We start from the raw sequence: 12,990 nt of genomic DNA on the forward strand, positions 1-12,990 counted from the left end.
CCAGGGAGAGTACCAACTTCTGGGATGTGAATGCGACGTCATGAACAGCAGACTGTTAAGAATCACTTTTTGTTTAAACACCATGTAGTACACTAGTTGTTTATGGGTGCGTTGGAGTAGTAAGTACTGACCACGATTATCCGGAAACGCACATCTGGCCTGGACGCCATTAATTGGCAATTAGAGCTAATTGGGACCCCCCCACATTAATCAGCACCCTCCAGGGAGCCACCACACTAATTGGGGAATGTCTATCTCGCGTCCAGACCAGTTGTGCGTTTCCGGATAATCGTGGTCATAAAAAATAAAAATAATAGGCAGAAAATAAAATAAAAAGATGGAAATAGAGTGGAGAGAAACAATTTATTCGAAAATCAACAATGCCGCGGCGAAGAAGCCGCTCCGCAACACCCGAGTGACCAGCGTCCGCCATGTTGGTAGTTTGCACCCAGCAGTTGCAGAGATCGACGACAGGTGGCCACTTAGTTGCAAGGCATCACACCAGATGGCGCCACCATCATAGCTCTAGACGAGAAAGACAGAACAAGATACTAGCGGCAGGTAAAAATGACAGCACTGCTAAGCAAGTCTAGGCATGCGAGAGAAAAGGTCTAACCGCTACTGCTAAAACAGAAAACAGTACACATCGGGGAAAAAGGCTTACGGGGGGACGATCGCTTAGGCCTAACCCCAACACTACGCAGCTAACACAAGGCGGGAACCACACATCGCTAAACATGCGAGAAAAGGCTTAACACGAGCGCGGTCACCGCTAAACACGGCAAACATACGAGGAAAGAGGCTTACGGGGGGCGATCGCTTAGGCCTAACCCCAACACTACGCAGCTAACACAAGGCGGGAACCACACATCGCTAAACATGCGAGAAAAGGCTTAACACGAGCGCGGTCACCGCTAAACACGGCAAACATACGAGGAAAGGAGCGCGCTTAGGCCTAACCTCAACACTACGCAGCTAACACAAGGCAGGAACCACACATCGCTAAACATGCGTCAACAGGCTTGGACACCGCAAAACAAGTCTAAACATGCGAGAAAAGGCTTAACACGAGCGCGGTCACCGCTAAACACGGCAAACATACGAGAAAAGGAGCGCTTCAAATGACTCACCTTTTCCCCCGCGGCAACTTCCAGGCAGAAACTGAGCGAGCGCGGAGAACATACGTCTGCTCTCTACGAGATCCAGCCAGAAAGTGAGCGAGCGCGCGGAGCGCACGTCCGTCTTCCGCGACGGTCCGAGAGAAACTGAGAGAGGCGACGCGCAGCGGCCGCTATGGATGCGCGCGCGCCCTCTGCTCCACCCGTCCGCGCATGCGCGCGCGCGCGCTCCTAGCGCCCCCTGCGCCGGCCGCGGGTGTTTTCGGTTTCGGCTCTCTGCTGCGCGCGCGCGCGCGCTCCTAGCGGCGACGGGTGGCTTTTCAGTTTCGCTTTCATTCTCCGTTCTTTGCGCGCGCGCGCTCTCCTAGCGGCGACGGGTGGCTTTTCAGTTTCGCTTTCATTCTCCGTTCTTTGCGCGCGCGCGCGTTTATCTCTATAAAGGCAGCGCGCACCGCGCTCGCGTCATCATTCTGACCGATACGTGGAAAACGCCATGTGTGGTTTATTCTCCTGCGTTTCTCGTCGTCGCAAGGAAAAGACAAAAAACGAAGAACTTCGCGAATTTATACGCGGCATCGTGGAGGAAGCCTTTCAAGTCCACCGTCTGGAATGGTTGCAAGCACGTCAAGAAATGTGTCAGGACAAGATGAAGACGCTCGACCGCATCTTAGCGGCGGACAGACTGGCGAAAAAGAAGTCCAACTTTAGCCTGGACGATCTGTATTGGGAACGCAGTTCCGATGTAGAGGAGGAGGACGACGAGGATGTGTAAATAAAAAGCGATGCATTTCTCCTCGAGTCTCAGTCTCTTCTTTCTCTTCGTGCAATGTGTACGCACGCAAGATGTCTTCCCCCGAACCTTTTCGTTTCCGTCATCCCTTTCGCTGTATCTTAAGCGGCCCCTCCATGTGCGGCAAATCTACGTTCGTTGCTAACGTGTTGAGGAACCTGAACGACGTGGTGGACAAGCCTCCGTCACAAATATTCTACGTGCAGAAATATGCTTCGCCGAGCATGCAGGACGAATTCGGGGACTCCGTAAAATTTACCAAGGAGCTACCGCGAGAGTGGGACACGTCGCGCGCTACGCTGATCGTCGTCGACGATCACATGACCGACGCCGGTTCCTTGAAGGAGGTGACCGATCTTTTCATTCGGGGTTCTCACCACGCCAACGCGTCGATCTTCTTACTCGTTCAAAACATCTTTTTCGACAGTAGCCATTTTAGAACAATATCCTACAACGCCAGTTACGTCGTCCTGTGGCGCACCGTGCGCAGCGTGCACCAGATGGAACATTTCGGCCAACAGCTATTTGGCAGAAAAAGATTGGAGTATTTTCTGGACGCATATAAACAAGCGATGTCGTCGCCCCACGCATATTTACTCGTGGATCTTCACAACTATACGCACGAGGATCACAGGTTGCGTAGCAATATCTTTCCGGGAGAACGTCAATATATCTACGCTCCGAAATGAATCTCCGCCCTCACCTCACTTTACTCAAAGTACTCTCCACCCTACCCCCTCCACGCCGCCGCGACGTCTTGAGACGTTCGTCCTCGTCCGACATGAAACACCTCTCCGAAATTTGCCTCAATGTATTGAACGGAAAGGTGGCTCTAGCTCCAGATACGTTCGCGCGTTTGAAGAAGCACAAACGCTTTTTACGACGGCTCGCCTACAAAAAGGTTCACAAGAACCCGCAACGTTTGAAGCGCTATCTGTCTCAGCAGCGAGGACAGGGCGTTCTTTCGTCGGTGGTTCCTCTCCTGCTTTCCGCCGTGTTGAACCTTTTCGCCAATGGCCAAGAGAATTGAAGTGACCACCTCCATCGGAAACATTCTTTCCTCGAAGGAGAGTGACGACGTCAAAGTGAAACTCATACTGCAAGCACTGTATCGCATACTCAAGCAGTACGGATTTGACCCCTACGACAATAAAAACAAGGCGTCCGACGCTACAAATGACTTTGACTATTCGCTCCTCTCTCCAGAGGTGGACGAAGAGGAAGCGGAAAGGGTCGTCTCGGAATTAAAGAAGGTTCTTTCCTGGGATCGCGAGGGTTGTGTCTCCGTGTCGGGCAAGCCCATCAGACACTCCTCCGTTTACGAACTCGTCAATTATTTGTTGCAACGTAAGACGGGAAAGAAACCTTCCTGGTTCCCCAAAGTCTCGAAACTATTGCGTCTGATTTCTCTACCCAAATCTCGCGAGCCTCAACAGCAGCAGCAGCAGCAGCAGGCCTCCATTGCGTGGACGACTTATGGAGGGATATGAGAAACCAGAGGGTGGTTTGGGGGGTGTGGAACGCTATAGAAAAGCACATCACTTGAGCAAAAAGAAAGCTCTCGCCATTCTCAGAAAGCTGGATGCCTACACGCTCCACCATCCGGTCAGAAGAAAGTTTAATAGGAGATGGACCTCGCCGATTTTTCAAAATACAAGAGATTCAACGGTGGCTACCGCTACATTCTCGTGGCAATCGATTCCCTCTCCCGCTTTCTGCGCACCCTCCCGCTAAAGACGAAGCGCCCCGCCGAAATGAAAAGGGCCATGATAAGACTTTTTCGGGGAGGTAACGTACCTACACGCATCTTTTGCGACAGAGGCGGGGAATTCTACAACAAGACCGTCAAGGAGTATCTCTCACGAAAGAAGGTACAGATGTATTCTACCTTCTCTCCAGTAATCAAAGCGTCGCAGGCAGAGCGCGTCATACGCACTTTACGCGACAGAATATTCCGTTATTTTAGAGTAACGGGAAAATACCACTTCGTTTCCGCGCTTCCCAAGATCGTGCGCGACTACAACACCACCAAACACAGGACTTTGGGCATCAGCCCGTCCGAAGTCACGCCCGAAAACGAATTGGAGCTGTTCAATAAGATAAATGGGAAGCCCGTCGTACCCTCCGTGAAAAAGAAGCTCAAACTGGGGGATAAAGTGGGGGTCCTACTTCACAGAAAAGGTTTTCATAAGAGCTCGGAAGGGAGTTGGTCGCCTCAGATTTTCACCGTCTCCCGCCTGAGAGACACCTCTCCTCCCGTCGTACACCTGGAAGATTACCGGGGCAAGGAAGTGGACGGATCTTTCTACCCGGAGGAGGTACTCGTCGTAACCCGAGACGCCAATCAGCCTTGGCCAGTAACAAAAGTGCTGAGAAAGAAGCAACTGAACGGTCAGAGCTTCTCCTTGGTTCGCTGGTTCGGTTACGACAAAGAACACGACAGTTGGGTTCCGAGCAGCGACGTGGTCAAGATTGGGAAATGATGTCTGACATCTACGTCCACCTGCTCTCGAACGCCAGCATGGATAAGTTTCCCTCGAATAAACTCAACGCCTTCACGGTAGCTTTCGATAGTCCGCTTCAGCTCTCGAATCGGTATAAAGTCGGTCTGATGGATCTCAGCATAAGTAACGATTTTTTAAATATCGGCTACGAAAGGCAAGATGCGAAAATCGAGGTTTCTTTCGAGGACACGGTGGAAGCCGGCAGAACTTTTCGTGTCACCTCGGATCTCGAGAGGGATTTGGGAAAAGCCCTTTCGGAATTCGACGTTTCTTTCGCGTACAATAAATCGCGATACGACTTCGTCTTACCCGTGGACGTGAAAGCCGTGGAATTGGACCCTCGGCTCGCGCAAGCGCTCGACGCCTCGCTAGCGTCCCGCGAAGCAGGTCGTGCGGTGAAACCCCCCAAATTGAGCGAACGCGAAGCCACCTCCATCGTATTGGAGCACGCCGCAGCCGCCGTCGCTTTCGGCGACGTCACTCTGAATTCGGAAACCACGTCCCTACGGAACACACTCAACAAGTATTTCCAGACGCACAAGCTGGACGCCTCGCTAGAATTCGCGGATAACGTGTACTCTCTGAAAACACCGAAAGGGTTGCACGTACCGGAACCCTTTGTCAAGCTGCTACATCTCACAGCCGTCGAGGGACACGAAGAAGAAACGCTACGCGTCTCTCTCCCCGTAGCGCGTCAATTTTCTTTCACGATCAAGACGAAAATTCCTCGATCTTTGCAAGTACATGTGCCTCCCGGCTATTATGCGACGCCGCAAGCACTTCTAAATGCGATTAATCAGCGCGTAGGCGAACGCGCGCGCTTCAGCTTCGACGGAACCGAACAGAAATGTAAAATTCGGCTTTCCGAGGGCACCTCCACCCTAAGACTTTCCGAGTACCTGGCCGTGCTTTTGGGCTTCGAATCGCGTACCGTGTTCACGGGGGATGAGGATGCTACGAGCTCCGTCGAGGTACTCCTGGAACCCCCGTTTCACAACATAATCGTGTACACGGATATCGTGGAACCCACGTACGTGGGGAGCGGGAAAAAACCGATATTAAAAATACTACCCTTTTATTACGAGAAAGACAAGCACGTCGTCACCTACACGTTAGATAACATCCAGTATTTTAACCTGTCTCAATTCGAAATTCCTTCAGTGACGATCGTTCTCGCGGACGAAACGGGAAGACGTTTGCCGTTGCGGTCCAAAGGCAGAACCAATCTAACGTTGCATTTCAAATATGTACCGTAATTCCCCCAAAATAATTCCCGTGTACACGGGACCCCTTTTCCAACGAGGGGGCGGTGTGTTGAGCAACATATCCAAGTTTATCGTTCCCATCTGGCAGCAAATAAAACCGATCGCCAAGAGAACGTTGAAGCGCTTGGCGCGGAATTTGGCCGATGGCGAAGGAATATCGCGCGCAGTAAAAAAGACGGCCATAGCAACGGGGAGAGACGTGCTGGATTCCATGGAGGGCTCTGGAAACAACAATGGGAAGAAACGCCGCAAACGACAACAAAAGGCACCGACACACGACGCACCTGCAGATATCTTTGGTACGCCGTGAAGGTCACACATCCGCTGCGCGCGCTCCGTCATGACGTCAACGAAAGGAAAAATACAGACGCCGATCTGTCTAACGAGTGACGTGATGATATTCGAACCCCCTTCCATTCAATACGGCGTGGAAGATACTTCGTACCAACTTTTTTATCCGGTCAACGGAGTAAATAATTCCGTGATCGAGTTTTGTATTCAAAATTTGCAAAGGGCACACTTGGATCTCTACTGCAGTTTTGTGTCTTTGACCGTGCGCATTGTTCGCGACGACGGGGAAGAAATGGACGAGAAAGATGTCGTTTTCCCAATAAACCACCTGTTGAGCGGCATGTTTAAGACGGTCACCGTTTATGCGAACAACAAACTCGTCGGTTCCAACGAGTTGTACGCCTACAGGAGTATTTTGGACGTCGTGCTTCATTCCACGCCCGCGGCTCAAGAAACAGTGCACGCGGCTGGACTTTATGTCGAGGACGACGAACATTTAAAGGACGATTACGACGTCTCGTCTCGCGGTCCGAAACAACGTTACGAAGCGACGAAGGGTGGAAAATACTTTAACCTGGTCGGTCAGATCAATACCGACCTGTTTCAACAGCCGCGCCTGATGGTACCTGCCGTCGAAATTCGCGTCGTTTTCCTGTTAAACAACGACGAATTTAAACTCGTATCGGTTCCCAAAGACAAGAAAACGTACAATTACGAGGTGGACATTAAAGAAATGACGTTACACTTGAAAAAGGTGACGCTGGCACCTTCCCTATTTTTGGAATACGAGCGGCGGCTTCAGACCACGCCGGCCATCTACGTGTTACGCGGATTGGAAACCAAGGTGCGGAGCTTGAGTGCCGGGAGCTTGGACGCTCACTTTGAAGACGTTTACCCCGAAAGGGTGCCTTCCAAATTATGCGTCGCCCTGCTCGCCACGTCCGACTTTCTCGGCGACATCTAATCGAACCCCTACAAATTCCGTCATTACGACCTGTCTCATTCGATGCTCTCCGTGGACGGCCAGCAAGTGCGAGCCGAGTACGACTTTCAGAACGACCTCGTCAAAATTCCCTACTTTAACTTCTTGCAAGAACTGGGAGAGAAACATTTCAAGTATAGCTACGAGCGATTTAAAACGAACGGGTTCCTTCTCTACTTTAACTTGGACGTGGACAAGTGTTCTTCTCCTTCGCATTTGAACGAGTGGCGAAAAGGAAACGTTCGCCTGCAATTACGCTTCGCTAAAGCCCTTCCACACGCGGTCACCGTCCTCTTGATTTCCGAGTGTCCCAAGCTCATGTACGTCGACAAGGACCGTACGGTCACCTTCCCATAAAAAAAAAAAAAAAAGATGTACGAGAGCGACATCTTGGAACTCGTGTCCCTGAACCCCCTCGCTTCCTCCATGCTGAGAGGCATTTGCGCTTCCGACGAAGCCTTCGTTTTACGCAAGCCCGGTTATTTAATCATCAATACGGAAGAGCGAAGAAGGCGCGGGCAGCACTGGGTGCTCTACCTGAAAAACTACGACGGGTCTGCCGTGTTTTTCGACAGCTACGGACTTCCCCCCATCGAAGCAAACCTTTGGAAGACTTTACCTGTAGTGGACGAGTATAACGACAAGTGTATTCAATCGCCTTTTTCGCCTTACTGCGGGCTTTTTTGTATCTACGTAGCCACGCGCATGTCGAAACGCTACAGCTTGGAAAGTTGTGTATCCATGTTTTCCTGTAACCTCGAAGAGAATGACGAAACAATAAAACGTCTCCTCGTGAGCGAACTCGTTTCGTAAAAAAAATAGTCTATTTATTTTTTCACGACATACACAAGACCCTTGCGAGACGATCTTCCAACGTGCTGACCCGACGCTCGTCGTCGCCGGTCTGCACCGTGACGTCGAGGGATGTGTGGAGAAGCCAGTAGCGACGGACGATAGGTCGGTTGAAACCCGCGTTGATGAGACACGGGTCGACTGTCTCTCCTCGTCTATACTTTTCCAACAGCTCGAGCTTGTAATCTACGAAACGCTTCATTTTCTTTGCAATCTTCCCACTGACAGTGAACAGACGTAAGGGTATCGTCTTGAGAATCGAGCGAAAGTCTCCCTCGCAGCTATCGCCGTGAATATAATCGCGTAATCGCAGCAAGTCCCGATACATTCGCGTTTGCACAAAGGTGGCAAACCTCTGCTCGGGCGTCATCATGACTGAGACGGAATGAGAGTAGACAACCTTTTTTTATTTCTCGTTACACACGAATTAGGCTCCAGCTTTGGTTTCGTAGCCGGGAAGGCAGCCCAAATACGGACGAAGGCTCGAGTCTAACCAATGGCTGGGGTTTCTCGACCAGAGTCCACCGCAGCGACAGGTAGTCAGTTGATCGCCGATTCGCAAAAAGAAGGTCTTTGGAGGAGGCTTGAAGGTTAGGACCAGAGGTAGATCTCCCGTCAGTAGCCATTCGTAATCTGCAACGAAAGGAGTGTGAGAAACGCGTGTTTTTATATCTCAAACACACACACACGTACAATCTTCTTCAGTCACAGAGTGACACTGATGGTCCATCTTCTCCATCTTCCTTCAATAGTCGTAGTCCTTCGCAACGTACGTCGAACGGTACCGTCCGACAGCCGGGAAACGGGCGAATCAATCGGTCCGTCCAATGCTTTTGCTCTGAAAAAAAAAAAATGTGAACGATTATAGAACGTATTAAAAAAAAAATAACGAGGAAGCGTACCTTTGGACCACAATCCACCGCAATTGGTGCAGAAGAAGCGGGCCCTGCCAATCTCCCGAAATATGTGAGGCGGGAAAACACCGACTTCACGCGCAGCAAAAGTGTTGTACACTGGAAACGAAACTCTTCAAACATTTCGACGATGATGATGATGACGTCATGGGTATATTACTTACGAGGATCTACCAAGCTGATCATGATGGAATGACGATCGACCATTCGCTTCGACATTTATAGTAAAGCTTTGCCTCTCACTCTCTATGACGTCATTGAACGTGTTTAAACATGTTAAGACGTGTTTGAACATGTTTGGACACGGGCGGCGAAGTCGTCCCTGGACACACTCGTTCCTCTCTCACCCTCTCTATGACGTCATTGAACGTGTCTGAACATGTTTGGACGTGTTTAGACACAGGCGACGAAGTCGTCCCTGGACACACTACTTCCTCTCTCTCTCTCTATGACGTCATTGAACGTGTTTGAACATGTTTGAACGTGTTTGAACATGTTGTGACGTGTGTAGACACGAACCCCGCAATACGAAAAACGTCACGCAGTACGAATTAGATTGGTGGTTAGTGTGTCGCGCCCAGTGTAGAAGGATCCTGGGTTCGAATCCCACTCTGGGACGGTTACACAGGATGTGACAGCGGGTCGTCTCTCTCTCTCTCCGTCTTTGTAGTCCTTGGACGTGTCTGGTCTCGAACCCCCTGTGTCTCCCCTCCTCCTCCTCCTCGCACGATATTGGAGCAACAAAGGGCGGCATCTTGTCACAGAAGCAAAGTGGCGGATTTACGTAATCGATGGATATGACGTGAATGGGGTTAGTGCGAGCGTGAGAACCCTGTACTCTAAGATGGTCATCCCCTGTACCCCCCTTGTCCACTATTCTCGAATCAAGAGTCCCGAGAAAATGCTGCATACGTTCCAGACGATTTTGGACCTTCTGGTCCACATTCGTCCGCCGTTTGGTAAGTTTTTCTCTATCTCTTCTTGTTTAGAAATAGTTATTTTCTAATACCTAACGTTCCTCTGTAGGTTTCACTGTGACACACATTGTGCAGCTATTTTTCCAGCTGATCCCCGGTGCGGGGGGAGATGTGCCCCGCTTGGATATGGAGACGTTTTTGCAAGCGTTCGCCATCGTAGGCGAAGAAGACATTGAGACGGCCACCACAGAAGTGCTCATGGCGTGCTACGGCAGGGAGTGGCGAGAAATCGCTGTGCAGCGGGGACTAGAGGGGGAGCTCTTTTTCAGAGTGCCCCGAAGCTTAGAGGAGCATACTTTACCGCTAGAAGGTACTGCTCCTTTAAGCTTCGGGGAAGCGGAGCACCTCCTCTACTCCCTGGTGCACCAGTGGAACAGAGCGAGTGCAGCGGGTTGGAGAGAACTCGCTGAACGCTGGATGGCGAGTCAAATACCGTGAGTGTTTTTCGATTGTGGTTTTTGTTCGTAGAATCCTTATTCTGGTTCTTTATTACTAGATTGGATCCCTGGGTTCTTATAGAAGACCATGAAGCACCCATGTAAACACGTCAGCCAATAAACGCATATCGTCTTTCGCATCACGCGACTCTCTCTCTCTCTCTCTCTCTGCCCCAATACAATAGAAGAATAGGAAACCACAGATCCTGCGTATAAAAGCGAGCGTGGGATAGACCGCAGTTAAAGATGATGATGTCGACGATGTCACCACCACCACCACCACAACGTTCGGTCTGCTTGCGCAGGAGGTAAGTGCATTTGTATGTGTTTAGATCGATGTTTGATTAATGCCTCCTTTTCTCTATTTGCTAGGTGCACACAGGAGAATTATTTCAAATTGGGGGGAGGGACTTCATGCCTAACATGAGGTCCGATTAGGCTCCGCGAAGTTCAAAATTAGGGGGAGCATCGCCCGCATTATTCAAAATTGGGGAAGGACGTGAATTCATGGCCAATATGAATTCTGATTAGGCTTAATGGGGAATTGGGGGGCGTCCCCCGCCCCAGTCAAAATTGGGAGGGACAAGAATTCATGTTCGCCATGAATTCTGATTAGGCTTAATGGGGTATTGCGGTGTACCATCCGCACCACTCAAAATTGGGAATGGGTAAGAGAATTCTGATTAGGCGTAATGGGGAGATTTGGGGGAACATTTTAATCTGGCCTTATTCAAAATTGAACTCCTTCTTTCATTTTTCGTTAGATTATTCCAAAACGGGGGGGAGAATTCGTGCATAACACAAATTTCATTAGAGACCATGTTGATTATACAAAATTAAGGAGTTCTTAAAGGGAGAATTATTTCAAATTGGGGTTAAATTAAAACCTTCTTTCATTTTTCGTTTGGTTGACATCGTCGACATCCTATGCGTTATTGCAAAGGCGCGGTGTCCAAAGTACAGACGCCATCAGCGCAATGACAGGAGGAGGAGACGGTCTGGTTCTACGACGGTTGATCGAAAACCCACGAGGGGCATTCATCCAGTTTCGTGGAGCAAAATGTAAGTCGAGTGGTTCTGCTGTGAGAGGGGCATTCATCCTCGACGCGAGGCATTTCGTGGAGCAAAGTGTAAGTTGTCCGTCTCTGCTGTGAGAGTGTATTCTATGTATGACATTGTTTTTCAGGAACCAATAGCCGCTGTCGTCGCACATCATGCAGCACAGGAAAAGCCGTCCAGCAACCTCCCCGTTAGACCCAACTGCCTTCCTGTATAGCAGTAGGACACCTCCTTGTACAGCATTGGGACAAGGAAGACCGTGAGCGCCTTTGTGAATCGAGTGACCGTGGAACAAAGAGCAGGCATCTATCGACCAAGTCCTTTGTATGTATTCAATAAAGATGTTTCAGTGAAAGAACACACACAGAGTCTCGTCAAAGTTATTCGGACTGTTTAATGCGTTGCATGTCAATAACCAAGCGGTATTTCAATAAATCAGTGACAAAGTTGACGATGTAGACTGCTTGCAAATGTCGCTGCTTCCGCAGGGCGTGCTTAATATGAGCGATGGCACGAGCGAGAAGGTCCACGATGTCTGCAGCGATGTAGTTGAATTCTGCGTTGGCCAAGCTCACAAATTCGCTCATCAGTCCCAGGGGTCCGTCAGGAACCGTTATGCACACGTTCTTGTAACGGGCGTAAATTCGACGCACCATCTCCTGCAGCGGCCCCGGCGAGATCTCTCCTATATTGCCAAAGCCTACCATGTCTATCACGTAGCGAAAAGCAGTGATGACGAGCTCGTTGCGGGGACTTTCGCCGTTGAAACATTCCTTCTCCACTTCTTCCCAAGAAGCGTGGGTACGGGAACAATTTTGTAAAGAGTGGTAGCTGAACATCTTCACGTAGTGATGACGCGAGCGCGGTGCGCGCTGCCTTTATAGAGATAAACGCGCGCGCGCGCAAAGAACAGAGAATGAAAGCGAAACTGAAAAGCCACCCGTCGCCGCTAGGAGCGCGCGCGCACCAGAGAGCCGAAACCGAAAACACCCGCGGCCGGCGCAGGGGAGCGCGCGCGCGCGCATGCGCGGACGGGTGGAGCAGAGGGCGCGCGCGCATCCATAGCGGCCGCTGCGCGTCGCCTCTCTCAGTTTCTCTCGGACCGTCGCGGAAGACGGACGTGCGCTCCGCGCGCTCGCTCACTTTCTGGCTGGATCTCGTAGAGAGCAGACGTATGTTCTCCGCGCTCGCTCAGTTTCTGCCTGGAAGTTGCCGCGGGGGAAAAGGTGAGTGATTTGACGCGCTCCTTTTCTCGTATGTTTGCCGTGTTTAGCGGTGACCGCGCTCGTGTTAAGCCTTTTCTCGCATGTTTAGACTTGTTTTGCGGTGTCCAAGCCTGTTGACGCATGTTTAGCGATGTATGGTTCCTGCCTTGTGTTAGCTGCGTAGTGTTGAGGTTAGGCCTAAGCGATCGTCCCCGTAAGCCTCTTTCCTCGTATGTTTGCCGTGTTTAGCGGTGACCGCGCTCGTGTTAAGCCTTTTCTCGCATGTTTAGCGATGTGTGGTTCCCGCCTTGTGTTAGCTGCGTAGTGTTGGGGTTAGGCCTAAGCGATCGCCCCCCGTAAGCCTCTTTCCTCGTATGTTTGCCGTGTTTAGCGGTGACCGCGCTCGTGTTAAGCCTTTTCTCGCATGTTTAGCGATGTGTGGTTCCCGCCTTGTGTTAGCTGCGTAGTGTTGGGGTTAGGCCTAAGCGATCGTCCCCCCGTAAGCCTTTTTCCCCGATGTGTACTGTTTTCTGTTTTAGCAGTAGCGGTTAGACCTTTTCTCTCGCATGCCTAGACTTGCTTAGCAGTGCTGTCAT

General features: G+C 50.6%; 2 protein-coding genes across 6 annotated transcripts in view; both read left to right on the forward strand.

The window, feature by feature from the left end:
- LOC135391796 (uncharacterized) lies at positions 1-11,549 on the forward strand. 4 transcript variants are annotated; one of them, XM_064622262.1, is made up of 3 exons: positions 1-10,438; positions 10,503-11,260; positions 11,317-11,549. In XM_064622262.1, the coding sequence occupies exon 1, from the start codon at positions 4,388-4,390 to the stop codon at positions 5,666-5,668; it is 1,281 nt and encodes a 426-aa protein (XP_064478332.1). In that variant the 5' UTR covers positions 1-4,387; the 3' UTR covers positions 5,669-10,438; positions 10,503-11,260; positions 11,317-11,549. The 4 variants fall into 3 exon arrangements, with proteins under 4 accessions (XP_064478332.1, XP_064478331.1, XP_064478330.1 ...); XM_064622261.1 differs by having other exon boundaries at positions 1-10,127; positions 10,190-11,260; XM_064622260.1 differs by having other exon boundaries at positions 1-11,260.
- The window catches only part of LOC135391794 (E3 ubiquitin-protein ligase XIAP-like), a 41,153-nt gene that overhangs the window by 20,831 nt on the left and 7,332 nt on the right, over positions 1-12,990 (forward strand). The gene's annotated exons all lie outside the window — the stretch shown is intronic.

This window comes from Ornithodoros turicata, chromosome 4, assembly GCF_037126465.1.
Source record: "Ornithodoros turicata isolate Travis chromosome 4, ASM3712646v1, whole genome shotgun sequence".
Taxonomy (NCBI): domain Eukaryota; kingdom Metazoa; phylum Arthropoda; class Arachnida; order Ixodida; family Argasidae; genus Ornithodoros; species Ornithodoros turicata.